General features: G+C 43.6%; 2 protein-coding genes across 2 annotated transcripts; both read right to left on the reverse strand.

Moving 5' to 3' along the window:
- Positions 1 to 11,541: 11,541 nt before the first annotated feature.
- Positions 11,542 to 12,043, reverse strand: LOC113043793 (histone H3-like). The gene has a single exon (XM_026203392.1). The coding sequence runs from the start codon at positions 12,019 to 12,021 to the stop codon at positions 11,611 to 11,613; it is 411 nt and encodes a 136-aa protein (XP_026059177.1). The 5' UTR covers positions 12,022 to 12,043; the 3' UTR covers positions 11,542 to 11,610.
- A 650-nt stretch (positions 12,044 to 12,693) lies between these two features.
- Positions 12,694 to 13,212, reverse strand: LOC113043803 (histone H2A-like). The gene has a single exon (XM_026203401.1). The coding sequence runs from the start codon at positions 13,173 to 13,175 to the stop codon at positions 12,789 to 12,791; it is 387 nt and encodes a 128-aa protein (XP_026059186.1). The 5' UTR covers positions 13,176 to 13,212; the 3' UTR covers positions 12,694 to 12,788.
- Between the last annotated feature and the right edge of the window lie 346 nt (positions 13,213 to 13,558).

A 13,558-nucleotide genomic window follows, 5' to 3' on the forward strand; every position in this document is an offset into this window, starting at 1 on the left:
AAACTGTAGTAACCCATGGTTTTTTGGCGTATTGACTGCCATTTGTAAAACCACAGATTTACTACAAATACCATGGTTAAACTATGGTTAATATAGCAAAACCATGGTTAATTTGTGGTTACCATGGTTTAACTACAGTAACCATGGTTTTTTGGTTTTATTTGTAGTAAAACCATGGTTAATTTTCGTAAGGGTTAGACACTTAATAGCATTAGCTTCGTCTCCATCCAGCTTAGTGTTGCACAGTGCACCAATACTTCAAAAGTATTGCGATTCTCGGAAATTAAAAACATCACGATTCCTACATTTATTAGTAACGATACATCAAACAATGACTGTGTTCCAGATTTTTAAGAGACATATGTCATGATGGTGTGTGCAACGCACGCTTCCAGTGCCTCCCTACGGACTTTTGTGTTTTTTTTTCTCCTTACGCAAGCAGCAAAAAAAACACTACAACGAGATGGCTGCATTAGTGGCTTTACTAAACTGCTTTGGCTTTACTAAAATGTGTGCATAATTGCATTAAATAGTTTAAATAAGTTGTTCAGTTGAAATCATTCAGGTTTTCTTGCATAGTTAACATTTTAATTGTTTGATCAGACAGTTCATATATATAATATTCACATTAATCAGGGATTAAATGTGGAGTTATGTTCTGTATGCTAAATATGAAAAATGAGCGTATCTGCACAGCACCTATAACTGCGCTTTGTATCTGCTGATTGCTGATCAAGATTTATGTGCTTGGCTAACTGAGGCTGTATGATCTTTAGGGGTGTAACAGTAAGTGTATTCGTACCGGACCGAATGCAATATTTTGTGTGCGGAACATGGGTACATTTTCGGGTTTCCAAACGAACATATTAAGTGGCGGAAGTCTCCGCGTTCAAAGCAAATCCCGCCCTGCAGCTGATTCTAAGGCCAGTGACACACTGGCTGCGTGGCGTGAGCGTGGCGTTTCTGGTGCGTGTCAGGTGCGTGATGGCTGCTTCGCATTTCCCTATCATAGGTCACTTCGATGCTGCGGTGACATCACCACGTATGGGAACACCTCTGGTGTGACGAATGTCTGAAGCCCTATACCATCCCGCCAATCCTATTGGCCAAATGGCGCATAGCACCACCCTACGCATGCGCACGCATGATATACCTGGGTGCAGCGCGCCATTTCGCTCAGATTTCATTCCTTCAGGAATAGCGAATCATCTGTGCCCTATCATCTCGCGTTCTCCAGCGATTTTCTTCGAGCAGTGTTAACTCCTCTTTCGCGGACGCGATGAGTCAACGAAAGGTAAGAGCCGTATATGGGTTTATCACAGGGAGGCACTCATGAGAGATTCGTTTGCAGCCTCTCTCATGTTCTCTCTGTGATAGCCTATGGCTATGGTAAAATAAGAAAAGTATCCGCGCTCTGGAGTCTATTTCTTCAGTCGCCTCGCGTCTTACCCCCACCGTTCGCTTCTGCGGTCGCCGAGGCCCCGCACGAGGTGTTGGTTAGGGGCGATATGTGCGGCTTGACTATGAGTACAGTGATGCACTGGAGTTTCCACTTGCTCGCTCTCCCCTACTCGAGCGCGTTAATCAGAGCAGTTTTGCTTTTATACTATGTTGTCTAACCGCAGCTTCTACTCAGAGTAGGCTCTGACCGGCATAAGCGGTTCTCTCCCTCCGAGCGGACAGGAGAAACGCGCTTCCCCTTCCTCAGTGTGCTATTATGTGGCAATCCGCGCGGTGGATAAATTACCCTTCTCACGGACCTCCACCAAGAGGTTTCGAGGTCCTGGAAGCAGCCTTATCAGCGCATATCACGAACGGCGCGGGTTTTTGCCACGATTAAGTGACATGGCGGACTGCTATTATATAGCGATGCCGTTTGACTACCTCTCTAGCCGAACGGATCGCGCCAAACTCCGCCGCGACCTAGTCTCGTCTAGACGTATCGAGTCGTGTCTATTTCGGCAAATTTTATTCTCTTATTACGGTTCTTTACGAGAAGCCTCTCGTTCTTCCCCCACACTCTAACATTGACTGTCTCGCAGCACAAGCACTTCGAGCGTCACTGAACTGAGCTGTTATTTGAGCGCCCCTCAGACACTGCACAATTCAGTCTTCAGAGTTTGAGGGACGGCACAAGAGACTGGCGAATTTGGCCAGTTTATGACGGCTCAAACAGCTGCCGCGTTCTCGCTAGCGGCGTGGCCCTATGTTTATCTTGTTGGATTAAATCCTGCCGTGGACACGCTTCAGGATTATACACAACGAAACACAGCGAGTTTGACGCATGCATTTCCTTCTTTGTTTGCCGGGGTCTGTGCCCTCCACTGAAGAGTGCTGTTGGACTGCTAATGCACATCCAACCCTCTCACTGCAGTCCCCACGCTCTAACATTGACTGTCTCGCAGCACAAGCACTTCGAGCGTCACTGAACTGAGCTGTTATTTGAGCGCCCCCTCAGACACTCTGCACTATTCAGCCTTCAGAGTCTGAGGGACGCCACAAGAGGCTGGCAAAGATGGCCAGTTTATGACGGCTCACACAGCTGCCGCGTTCTCGCTAGAGGCGTGGCCTAATGTTTTCTTGTTGTATTAAATCCTGCCGTGAACACGCTTCAGGATTATACACAACGAAACGCAGCGAGTTTGACGCATGCACTTTACTTCGTGTTTGCCAGGGTCTGTGCCCTCCACTAGAGAGTTTGACGCTTGCGCTTTCCTTCTATGTTTGCCAGGGTCTGTGCCCTCCACTAGAGAGTGCTGTTGGACTGCTAATGCACATCCAACTCTCTCACTGCAGTCCCCACGCTCTAACATTGACTGTCTCGCAGCAAAGCCACCTCGAGCATCATTGGATTGAGCTATCATTTGAGCGCCCCCTCAGACACTCTGCACAATCCAGCCTTCAGAGTTTGAGGGGCAAAGATGGCCAGTTTATGACTGCTCATACAGCCGCCACGTTCTCGCAATGGCGACGTGGCCCGATTTTTATCTTGGTGAATTAAATCCTGCCGTGGATACGCTTCAGGATTATACACAACGAAACGCAGCGAGTTTACGCATGCGCTTTACTTCATGTTCGCCAGGGACTGTGCCCTCCACTATAGAGTGCTGTTGGACCGCTAATGCGCATCCAACACTCTCACTGCAGTCCCTACGCTCTAACATTGACTGTCTCGCAGCAAACAGCGCTTCGAGCAGCATTGGATCGGGCTGTGACGCCAGGCGTAAATAATAAATAATAATCCCTCAGACACTGCGCAATCCAGCTTTCAGATTTTGAGGGGCGATTCAAGGGTCTTACACATACGACCCGTTTATGACGGCTCGCACAGCCGCCGTTTTAGTTCGCGGCAGAGCCTGATGTTCAATTCGTTGGTCTAATTCCTGCCGTGGACACGTTCAGGATTATACACAACGGGACGCAATAGCTCTTATGCATACACTTCCCCTGTGCACGAATGCCGCAGGCTTTTCCGTGCACGGACATTATGTGTATGACAGCGTTGCAGAAAGCGGAAATTTGAGACTGCTAGTATCGTTTTGGGTCGCTTGGAACGCTTGCCCGGCATTTCTCAATGGGTGTTACGCACAATTGTCACGGATACACCAATTCGTTTTTTAGAGGCCGCCTCTTTCCGCTGAATTCTTTCCACGGTGGTAGACTGATGGTAATAGCAGTGTTGTGACAGGAGATGTCAAGTCTGCTGAGCAAAGGGGCTATAGAAGTCGTAGACCCCGTACTTCTCAATGCATGGATGTAGCTCTGGCCCCGTTGCGGCTCCAGGGCGTCCGTCTGTTAACCACTTGGACGATTGGCAGCGGCATTCCCCGTAATTTGTCTGGGGTTACTTCTCATGCGCCATTTTCAGGGGAAAAGTGGGCGGAAAGACGAAATATTTCACCCCGTTGTCTTCCGCATCCGACGATTTCGGTGACACGGAGTTGTGTGATGTCATTAAAGCTATGGATGCCAACCGAGTTTCTCCTACCGGGGTTCGGCTGGGGGTTTGAGCTTTCCCAGAGACCGTCACGACGGATGCGTCTTTGACCGGTTGGGGAGCTGTTTGTCAAGGGCTACCAGCCCATGGAGTGTGGACAGCTGCACAACGCAGTTGGTATATAAACCGGTTGGAATTACTGGCAGTTTTCTGGCTCTCCAGTAATTCGCGAATCTGCTGATCGGCCGTCTTGTGCTGCTCAGATCAGACAACACAGTTTTTGTCTCATACCTGAATCATTAGGAAGGATTCCGCTCTCGCCCCCTGTGCAGGCTGGCGAGACATGTTCTTCTCTGGTCTCAGAGGAAATTTCTGTCGATCCGAGTTGTTCATGTCCCCGGACGTTTGAACTTCGGAGCGGATATGCTATCCAGACAGGCTCTGGAACAGGGAGAATGGAGATTACACCTCCAGACGGTGAATTCTTTTATGACGGATATTCGGCAAAGCGAAAGTGGATTTATTCGCGTCAAACATGACAACGCATTGCCCGCTATGGTTCTCCCTATGCCCCCCATCGCCCCTGGGCGTGGATGCATTAGCTCACAGCTGGCCCAGGACCAGTCTGTATGCTTTTCCTCCAATTCGTTTGATCCCAGCGGTATTATGCAGAATACGGCGGGACAGAGTGGAACAGCTGCTGCTGGTGGCTCCACGATGGCACACGCAGCCGTGGTTTGCGGATCTATCAGTCTGCTAGCGGGCTCTCCGTGGAGATTCCCCTCAGACAGGATTTATTATCACAAGCACAGGGGCTGATTTGGCACCCGAGGCCGGATCTGTGGAAACTGTGGGCGTGGCCACTGAGCGGAGTGCATTAGTATGTCCCGGTCTTTCTGTTGAAACCACTGAGACTATATTGAATTCTAGAGCAGCTTCTACGAGACGCTTATATGCTTTCAAGTGGAGACTGATTACAGCCTGGTGTGGCAATCGTAATGTGGATCCAGTTTACTGCCCAGTGGCTTCAGTGCTGGAGTTCCTCCAGGATTGTTTTTCGGATGGCGTAACACCAGCCACTTTTAAGGTTTACGTGGCAGCCATTTCAGCTTACCACGAATACATAGGCGGTGCCTCTATGAGGCGTCATCCACTAGTTTCTCGTTTCGTACAGCGTGCGCGACGGCTGAGGCCTTTCCGCCCTGTGCGAGTTCCTTCATGGGGTTTATCCATTGTGTTGCTAGGTTTATCAGGGCATCCGTTTGAGCCCTTGGAGACCGTATCGGATAAATTCTTGACACTGAAGATACTTCTTCTCATGGCTTTATCCTCCCTCAAGAGAGTTGGGGATTTACAGGCTCTTTCTGTTTCACCCTCATGCATGGAATTTGCACCGGGCTCTGTGAAGGTGCTGCTGCGGCCCAGGCCTAACTATGTTCCTAAGGTCGCATCTAACCTCTTTCGCTTTCAGCAAGTGTTCCTGGAAGCTTTTTCACCTGCTGAGGCTGGATCAGGAGATCTAAGTCTTTGCCCTGTGAGAGCTTTAAAGACTTATGTGGATCGTACAGCCCCTTGGCGTGAATCTGACCAGCTGTTTGTCTGTTTTGGACATAAAAGTAAGGGCCATGCGGTTACAAAGCAGCGCATGTCCCATTGGCTGGTGGAGGCAATTTCTTTGGCCTATGAGGCGCGCGGACTCGCTTCGCCCTTAGGAATTAAGGCTCATTCCACTTGAGCTGTGGCTTCTTCTCAAGCTTTTCTCAGTGGATCTTCTATGGATGATATCTGTGCTGCGGCAGGATGGTCCTCACCGAGCACTTTTATCAAGTCCTACAGTCTGGATGTGAGGATGGCTCCTGGCTCCCGGGTTCTCTCCGCTTGAGCAGATGCTTCCTCGGATCTCAGTTATCAGGTACGTCAGGCGTTTTGGTATATCGTTCCCATACGTGGTGACGTCACCGCAGCATCGAAGTGACCTATGATAGGGAACATCTCGGTTACGTATGTAACCTTGGTTCCCTGAATAGGGAACGAGATGCTGCGGTTCTGGCCGTTCCGTACCTTGATAATTTCTTCATCTTCAGTCATGAAATCTGAGCGAAATGGCGCGCTGCACCCAGGTATATCATGCGTGCGCATGCGTAAGGTGGTGCTATGCGCCATTTGGCCAATAGGATTGGCGGGATGGTATAGGGCTTCAGACATTCGTCACACCAGAGGTGTTCCCATACGTGGTGACGTCACCGCAGCATCTCGTTCCCTATTCAGGGAACCAAGGTTACATACGTAACCGAGATGTTTCTGTGTCCTTAAACACCAGAACCGTGCCTGACGAGGCGCTGGCTACTATAGGTGACATAGAGGGAGGCCGCCGAGGCGCAGACAGACCAGGATCTTGTCTTCACGACAACAATATCATGTTGAGCATAAATATAAAGCCTACTGTTAAAGGACACCATCAACAGTATTGACAGCAAAATAGACTATGTTTGACAGGTGCAATATGCCAGTGTTTCACCGGCCAAAGGTCAAAAGACCGGCCAAAAGACATCACAGGAGTGTGAACATCACTACAACTAGGAAAAAACGATTGTAATTCAAACGCAGCTCCTTGTCGGCATTTAAATAGACCTTTAATTGCTCTTAATTCCGATCAGTCTAACGCAATAACGAAATCTGAGCAGGTCTAAAAACTGAAACTGTTGACGCTGCACTTTACACTTTGGAAAAGATATATATATATATAATAAATATGAGCAGGCTTACAAGCTTGGATTGGTAATGCTGCACTGTAATCATAGTTATTTATTTATAATTTTAATTATATTTTATTATATGATATTGGTTTGAAACGGAGTATTTTATTTAGTGGAGAACTTTTCAGCGGTATTTTATTTCTTATTATTTTTTATTTATATATATTTTATTAAATGTGTAAACAAGTTGTAAAAAAAAAAGTTTATAGTAATAAACAACCTGTAGTTTAATGTTTGCATTTATTTCCCTTACTGTACCGAAAATGAACCTAACCATGACTTTAAAACTGAGGTACGTACCGAACCCTGATTTTTCGTACCGTTACACCCCTAATAATCATTAATTTCATTCATTAAAGAGCTGTGTCAGTTCATTCAACTCGTTAACGAATGAGAAGATCTCTTAATCTCATTCAGTGAAGGGCATATGGGTTCACTACATTCAACAAATCACATGCTCCGTCACATCTTGAGTAACTCTTTGACACGGTGAAACAGTTCACATAGCTGTTCAGCGTTGCCAGATTGGAAATTTCCAAGTATCATACCAGAAGTTCAAAATGATCGTATTTTGAAGAAAATTATCGTACATGAGTCAAAAAAAAAAAAAAAAAAAATTCTAAACCAACAACATTTTGACACGACCTGCAAATAGGCGTATTGTTGGACGGAAGCAGTGAGACAAATTAATATCCCATTATTTTCAGTGGCTGTCTCTGCGTCGTGGAGCATATTAAAACATATTAAATGATTTTTAAAACTTGATTCGTCGCGTCAAGTGAAGAAGGAATTTAGCTGTTGCTGCGTGGTGCAGTTAACATCTGGCAGCTGTCACAGGAATCCTGCGTGTTGCCGGATGTTGAAGGGGTTCTTGCTGTCATGGACCGCAACTAGTGCTCGTTGGCTTTAAAACAGGGCACTTGAATGCATTTAGTGCACACGAACGCATTTAGTGTCTGTAATGAGCCGATTTCGTGTATGAGAAAAGAAGACCTATGACCACAACTACCATAATTTAAATTTTCATAAAATTCTGAAAGTATCTTACATTACAGGATTTTTTTTTTCATTATAGATCGTACATCGTGCAGAGGTAAAAATTATCGAACAAATACGATAATTATCGTGCATCTGGCAACACTGGAGCTGTTCACGAGCTGCGCAATGTGCGCATGCCCTGCTGTGGAGGGAGGAACTTCAGTGAATGAGAAATATTAATCAGTGGATCACGTGAATGAGAACTATCCGTTCACCTAAAAGATTCGTTCACGGACGAACCATCAGTAGTGCAATTTCATATAGCCTATATTAAATATTTGGAATGTATATTTTCATATTTTTTAGGTTCTTTGATAAGGTTACAATACGAAGGTCTAAGTAGCAACGTATCTTCTGTGAGGTCCTTGATGTGCGGGTCATGGTGGGTAAAGAAATGTTACATTATTTGTGGGCTGGGGTGGGCCAGATATTTTCATAAAAGCGGGACCCGCGGGTTGGAAAAAAAATGACTAGGCTGCATGTGCGAGCACAAGTGATACTGTGGCTGCCGGTCCACAACTGGTAGAAAAAGATGACGCTCAGTAAAGCTCACTGGCTGAGTTTTCTCCTCCGAAAGAAAAGGTTGCACAACTGACAGAATAAGTTACAATATCTGAGATATTGATGCTACTTTTTTTTTTTTTTTTTACTTTAATGCCATTGCTTTAAATTTATATTATTTATCTTTTGACATTTAATCTTCTAGGTTCAGAAACATTGTTTAATATAATCGCTGTTCATATTTTTATTCAAAGTTCAGAATCAAGATAAATGTATTACTCTAACCCTAACCGCACAGCAATGATATTTGAGACTGTATTTTTCCTTTTCAGGAAAAGTATCAGAAAAGTATAGAAATCGCAACTCTTGACTAGGTATTGGTATCGAAAAAATAATATTGGTATCCTGACAACACAAATCCAGCTTTTTATTGCACATTTTAACCATTTGGAAACAAAAAAATCCTGAATGGAAACGGTTCAAATTCACATAAAATATTCTAATGTGAATAAAACTTATGTGGATTGACTCGCTAATAAATGCAACATAAATGCACATTTGTTGCAACTCTATCAGCTGTTTTAATTTGCCCCTTAAGTTTTGATCCCACAGCGTTTCATTGCCACTCTCCTGTCCATTTCTAATTTACATAACAGATCTGATGGAAATGCTCTCCAGTTATGGGGTTGTGGTGGCTGTAAAAATAAAATAAAAATGCTTCTACGGTGTAGTTACAATAATATTACAGGACTGTCCGTTAATTTCCCATCCTGCATTTGCATTTATAACAAAAACATGAATACAGTGCGTTGTTGTAAAAATTGTTGTAAAAATTACATCAATTCCTAACAGTGTAACATTATTAGCCCCCACGTCGACTGCAGTCAGACTTTTTCCGTTAAGGGACAATATTTGCCCCCTTAAATTGGTTTATAGATGCATTTTTACTGTTATAGAGGCAGTTTTTTTCTAGCCTAATTAACTGTATATGTTATGTTTTATGAGGAAACACTGCTATTCCTTTGAGACGCTCATTCTGTTGCGGATTTCATTGGAACAATTATTTTGTTGTAAAATACAATATGGACTATATTGTGTTTAAATTTAGGCTTCTTTTTTGTTGAACTGTCAGGCCTATATAAAATCAATGACACATAGGCTATGCAATATTTTGGATATTCAGGGAATATTGCATTCTTGTATAGGTTCCAGAGTGAAGTGAGAACGTAACAGTGCTCACTTTTTAACATTTTTATTATAATCTTTTATATTATTGAATCTTCACCAACACAGATATAATGTTACACAATAAATCTAATTAATCTGTATTATGTCTGTACTGTATAGCGTGAGCCCCGGCCCACTCCAGTGGTTTAGCTTCAAATACATTGCGAATATGGAAACATTTGGATTTGTATTGAATTTAAGTCACCCAATGTGTAACAAACGTTCGTAGTCACATCTATTACGATGTCTCCGAAACAAAAGCAGTTGCATGAATACAGTTTGAAACAAAAATTATGTATTACCCTCCATGTTTAAAAACACAAGCGCAGCTGTTTAGAGGTTAATGACGTCACAGAATTTACTGGTATTTTGGAAAGGATCTGTGAATGGTGCTTTTCTGAAAAAAAGACGGAATGTCTTTGACTGTGTGTGAACAGCGCCTTTTTTAATTTACCGGTAAAGTCGTTCCGGTAATTTTACGGCAATTTACTGGTATTACTGTGTGAAAGAGGCTAATTGTGTAACAAACGTTCTTAGTCACGGGAAGGAGGAGGCAGGAACATTCAAACAAAACTTTAATAATTCAATATACCTAAAAGAGCACGACAGCCCCTTCTCATGGACTACTGTCGCACACAAATAGAACCAAAACCCAAAATAAGTCTGGACCACTGTCATCAGTCCCTCCTCCGAAGCTCCTGCGGGACTCGATACAGGTGAATGGCGCAGGTGCTCCACCGGCCTCGCTCAGTTCCCTCGGCTCTCATCACACAGTGTTTAACATTTAGCGTTTTACCATGTCTACTATACTTAATAAGCATGCACTGACTATTTCTCCAAGTTGAAAGCAAAACTCTATGAACGCTGTATAAACCACTACAAGCTGTAAAGTAAACAGGAAGTGTTTGTCTGAACTCAGCTGGTTTTGTGTGAGAACGCAAAAGTTTTTCGAGAGAATGCACATATCTTTGCGAGAGAATGCAAAAGTGTCTTTAGGGAACGCAAAAAATAAATAAATAAATAAATAAATGTTTTCCTCCCACCCCAATTTTTTTTCCCTCACTCTGATTTCTTTTCCCACCACAGTGACCCTTAAGGGGCTCCGTGTGTGTGTGTGTGTGTGCGGGATGTGTGGAGAATAATTAGGGTGTACTCACACTAGGCAGTCTTAGGGCTGGTAATTTAATGTGTTCTTTAGATTAATTAAATATGGAGAAAAATAAAAATGCTTTAAAATTATCATCTGCCATTTCATGCAGTCGATTGATGACTAATATGAGGCAGGGTAACAACTTACTGCGTGATGAAGCCTAGAAAATGTCCCTAAAATTCAAGATATGGGCCAAAACACCCGTTTAAGATTGTCTCATATTTACACCCATAGGCGTAATTTGTGGGTGGGACATGTCCCCACCTTTTTTTTGCGTAAAGCTGACTTTTTTTTTTTCTTTACATATATATTATGTATGTGTGTTACTCCATCTAGATGTAAATTACATTTTTATCTCAATTTCACTTATGTTTGTTTTCTTTCATTTTGTTGTAAGTAGTTAGAGTTGTTGAAAACAATGGCAAATAAAGTATACATTATGATTCTGATGTCATGAATTTGAGCAAATACTCTTCTGCAGAGGTCTCCCAGATATATTTTCTTCTAATTAGCCAGTAAATTGGTTTAATTTTAATCCTTAATTTAGTCAATAAAATAATGTTGTTGCTAATTTAGAAGGACCTGATTCTGTTCATAACTCTTTTATTCACTTATATATATATATATATATATATATATATATATATATATATATATATATATATATATATAGGTTCCTGCTCCTCTGATGTGTCTTCGCTGTAGTGTTATTGTGAGAGATCTAATGTGAGTCAGTTGCTTCCCTCAGGAAAGATCAAACGGAGCAATTCCTATAAAATGACTATAGAAGGTCATCTATGAAGAGACACGATATATTAGATATATTAGATGAGATTATTAATGTTGAAAATGTTAAACTAGAAAATATAATTAAGAAAACTTGACAATGTATGTACACACAGCATGTTTTACAGAAATTCAGGTAATTGCTTTTTGTTAGACAAATTGAAGTGGCTCTTAAAAGAGCCTTGTAGGGTTTCAAGACTTGTGAAGTCAGGCGTTTAAGCGCGCTCTCCACGGATGCGGCGGGCCAGCTGGATGTCTTTGGGCATGATGGTGACTCTCTTGGCGTGGATGGCGCACAGGTTGGTGTCCTCGAACAGACCGACCAGATAAGCCTCGCTGGACTCCTGCAGGGCCATGACGGCGGAGCTCTGGAAGCGCAGGTCCGTCTTGAAGTCCTGAGCGATCTCTCGCACCAGACGCTGGAAGGGCAGCTTGCGGATCAGCAGCTCGGTGGACTTCTGGTAGCGACGGATCTCTCGCAGAGCCACGGTGCCGGGCCTGTAACGGTGAGGCTTCTTGACGCCGCCGGTGGCTGGAGCGCTCTTACGGGCGGCTTTGGTGGCGAGCTGCTTCCTCGGGGCTTTGCCTCCGGTAGATTTACGGGCCGTCTGCTTGGTTCTTGCCATTTTCTCGAGTTTCCTGTGTTGATCTCTTCAACAGAATGATCAGACGCTTTTGCAGGGGACTTTTAATATCTCCTGCAGCATTGGGCGGTGCGTCACCGGCGGCATTGGATTGGCTATTGTGTTTACGTCACAGCGCGAGGCGGCCAATGACAGTGCGTTTCCTTTTTTCGAACAGACAGCTGCAGTCTGCGTTTCCCGCTCAAAATTTCTCATTTCATTGTCCCATTTTTGTTACTAGTGATGGCTCAGCTCCCAAAGAACCGGCTCTTTCGACTCCTGAATGGCTCTTAATTTAGAATTTTTGTAGGGCTTTGTTTTACCATAACTTTGCAAAAATTAATAGTTTGTGTGTTGAAAACCCTTTCATGTGCAGTGTTTTTATGATAATCTATATAATTGCCTAATTTTGTACATGTATTTTGTTACAAAACCATTATTTTATTATTTTAATCAAACATTTTATTGCACAAATTAACAACAAAACCGCAAATAAATCCACTGAACTAGAACCAAACTCAAGCAAATTATTAATATATATTATTAGTATTAATATCCTCAGTGAAGATTGGCATTCAACAATAATCTGATGCCTCAGCTTTGATGGACTGATCATATTTATTTTTTCTGTGGTTATCTGCCGTTTTTTAGAAGATTCTCTCTGAAGGAACCGATTTTCGTAGTCTAAATCCATCATATTTCAAACGGCTCTTAAAGAGGATGTGTGTGGCTCTGAAAAGAGCCTTTGTGAGTATCGTGTTCTCTCGTGTTCACTTGGTTTTGGCGGGTTTCTCGGTCTTCTTGGGCAGCAGCACGGCCTGGATGTTGGGCAGCACGCCGCCCTGAGCGATGGTCACTCCGCCCAGGAGTTTGTTGAGCTCCTCGTCGTTGCGCACTGCCAGCTGCAGGTGACGGGGGATGATACGGGTCTTCTTGTTGTCCCGAGCGGCGTTTCCAGCCAGCTCCAGGATCTCAGCCGTCAGATACTCGAGCACAGCGGCCAGATACACCGGAGCACCGGCACCGACGCGCTCGCCGTAGTTCCCTTTGCGAAGAAGTCTGTGAACACGACCGACGGGGAACTGCAGTCCTGCTCTGGAGGAGCGAGTCTTAGCCTTCGCCCTGGCCTTACCACCAGTTTTACCTCTGCCACTCATTATTCAGATATTGTTGAACTTACACTGCAAATTTACGCAGAAATGTTGGAGTCATGGTTTGCCGATCGTTTTATAAGAGATGTGCTCGTCGTCTATTGGTCAGAATCTGTCACAGCTGTAAACCAATCACTGAAAGCCCCTCAAAACTCCAAGCCCCGTCTCTCTCTGCCACGCTTTCCTTTTAATGTAAAAAAAAAAAAAAAAAAAATATATATATATATATATATATATGATACACAGAAAACGAATATACATTTGAAAATAAAACACGCGATTATGTGCAAAAGCTGATAAAATAACGGGTATAAAATCACACGTTCAAAAATTTTGATAAAAACGGTTGCTCTCGAGGTTCCTTTCAAATCAAGTCTTTATTGAACTGC

This window comes from Carassius auratus, chromosome 25 (assembly GCF_003368295.1).
Source record: "Carassius auratus strain Wakin chromosome 25, ASM336829v1, whole genome shotgun sequence".
NCBI lineage: Eukaryota > Metazoa > Chordata > Actinopteri > Cypriniformes > Cyprinidae > Carassius > Carassius auratus.

Excerpts from the sequence above, each read along its gene's own strand:
- LOC113043793 (XM_026203392.1), bottom strand. The coding sequence starts at position 12,021 with ATGGCAAGAACCAAGCAGACGGCCCGTAAATCTACCGGAGGCAAAGCC.
- LOC113043803 (XM_026203401.1), bottom strand. The coding sequence starts at position 13,175 with ATGAGTGGCAGAGGTAAAACTGGTGGTAAGGCCAGGGCGAAGGCTAAG.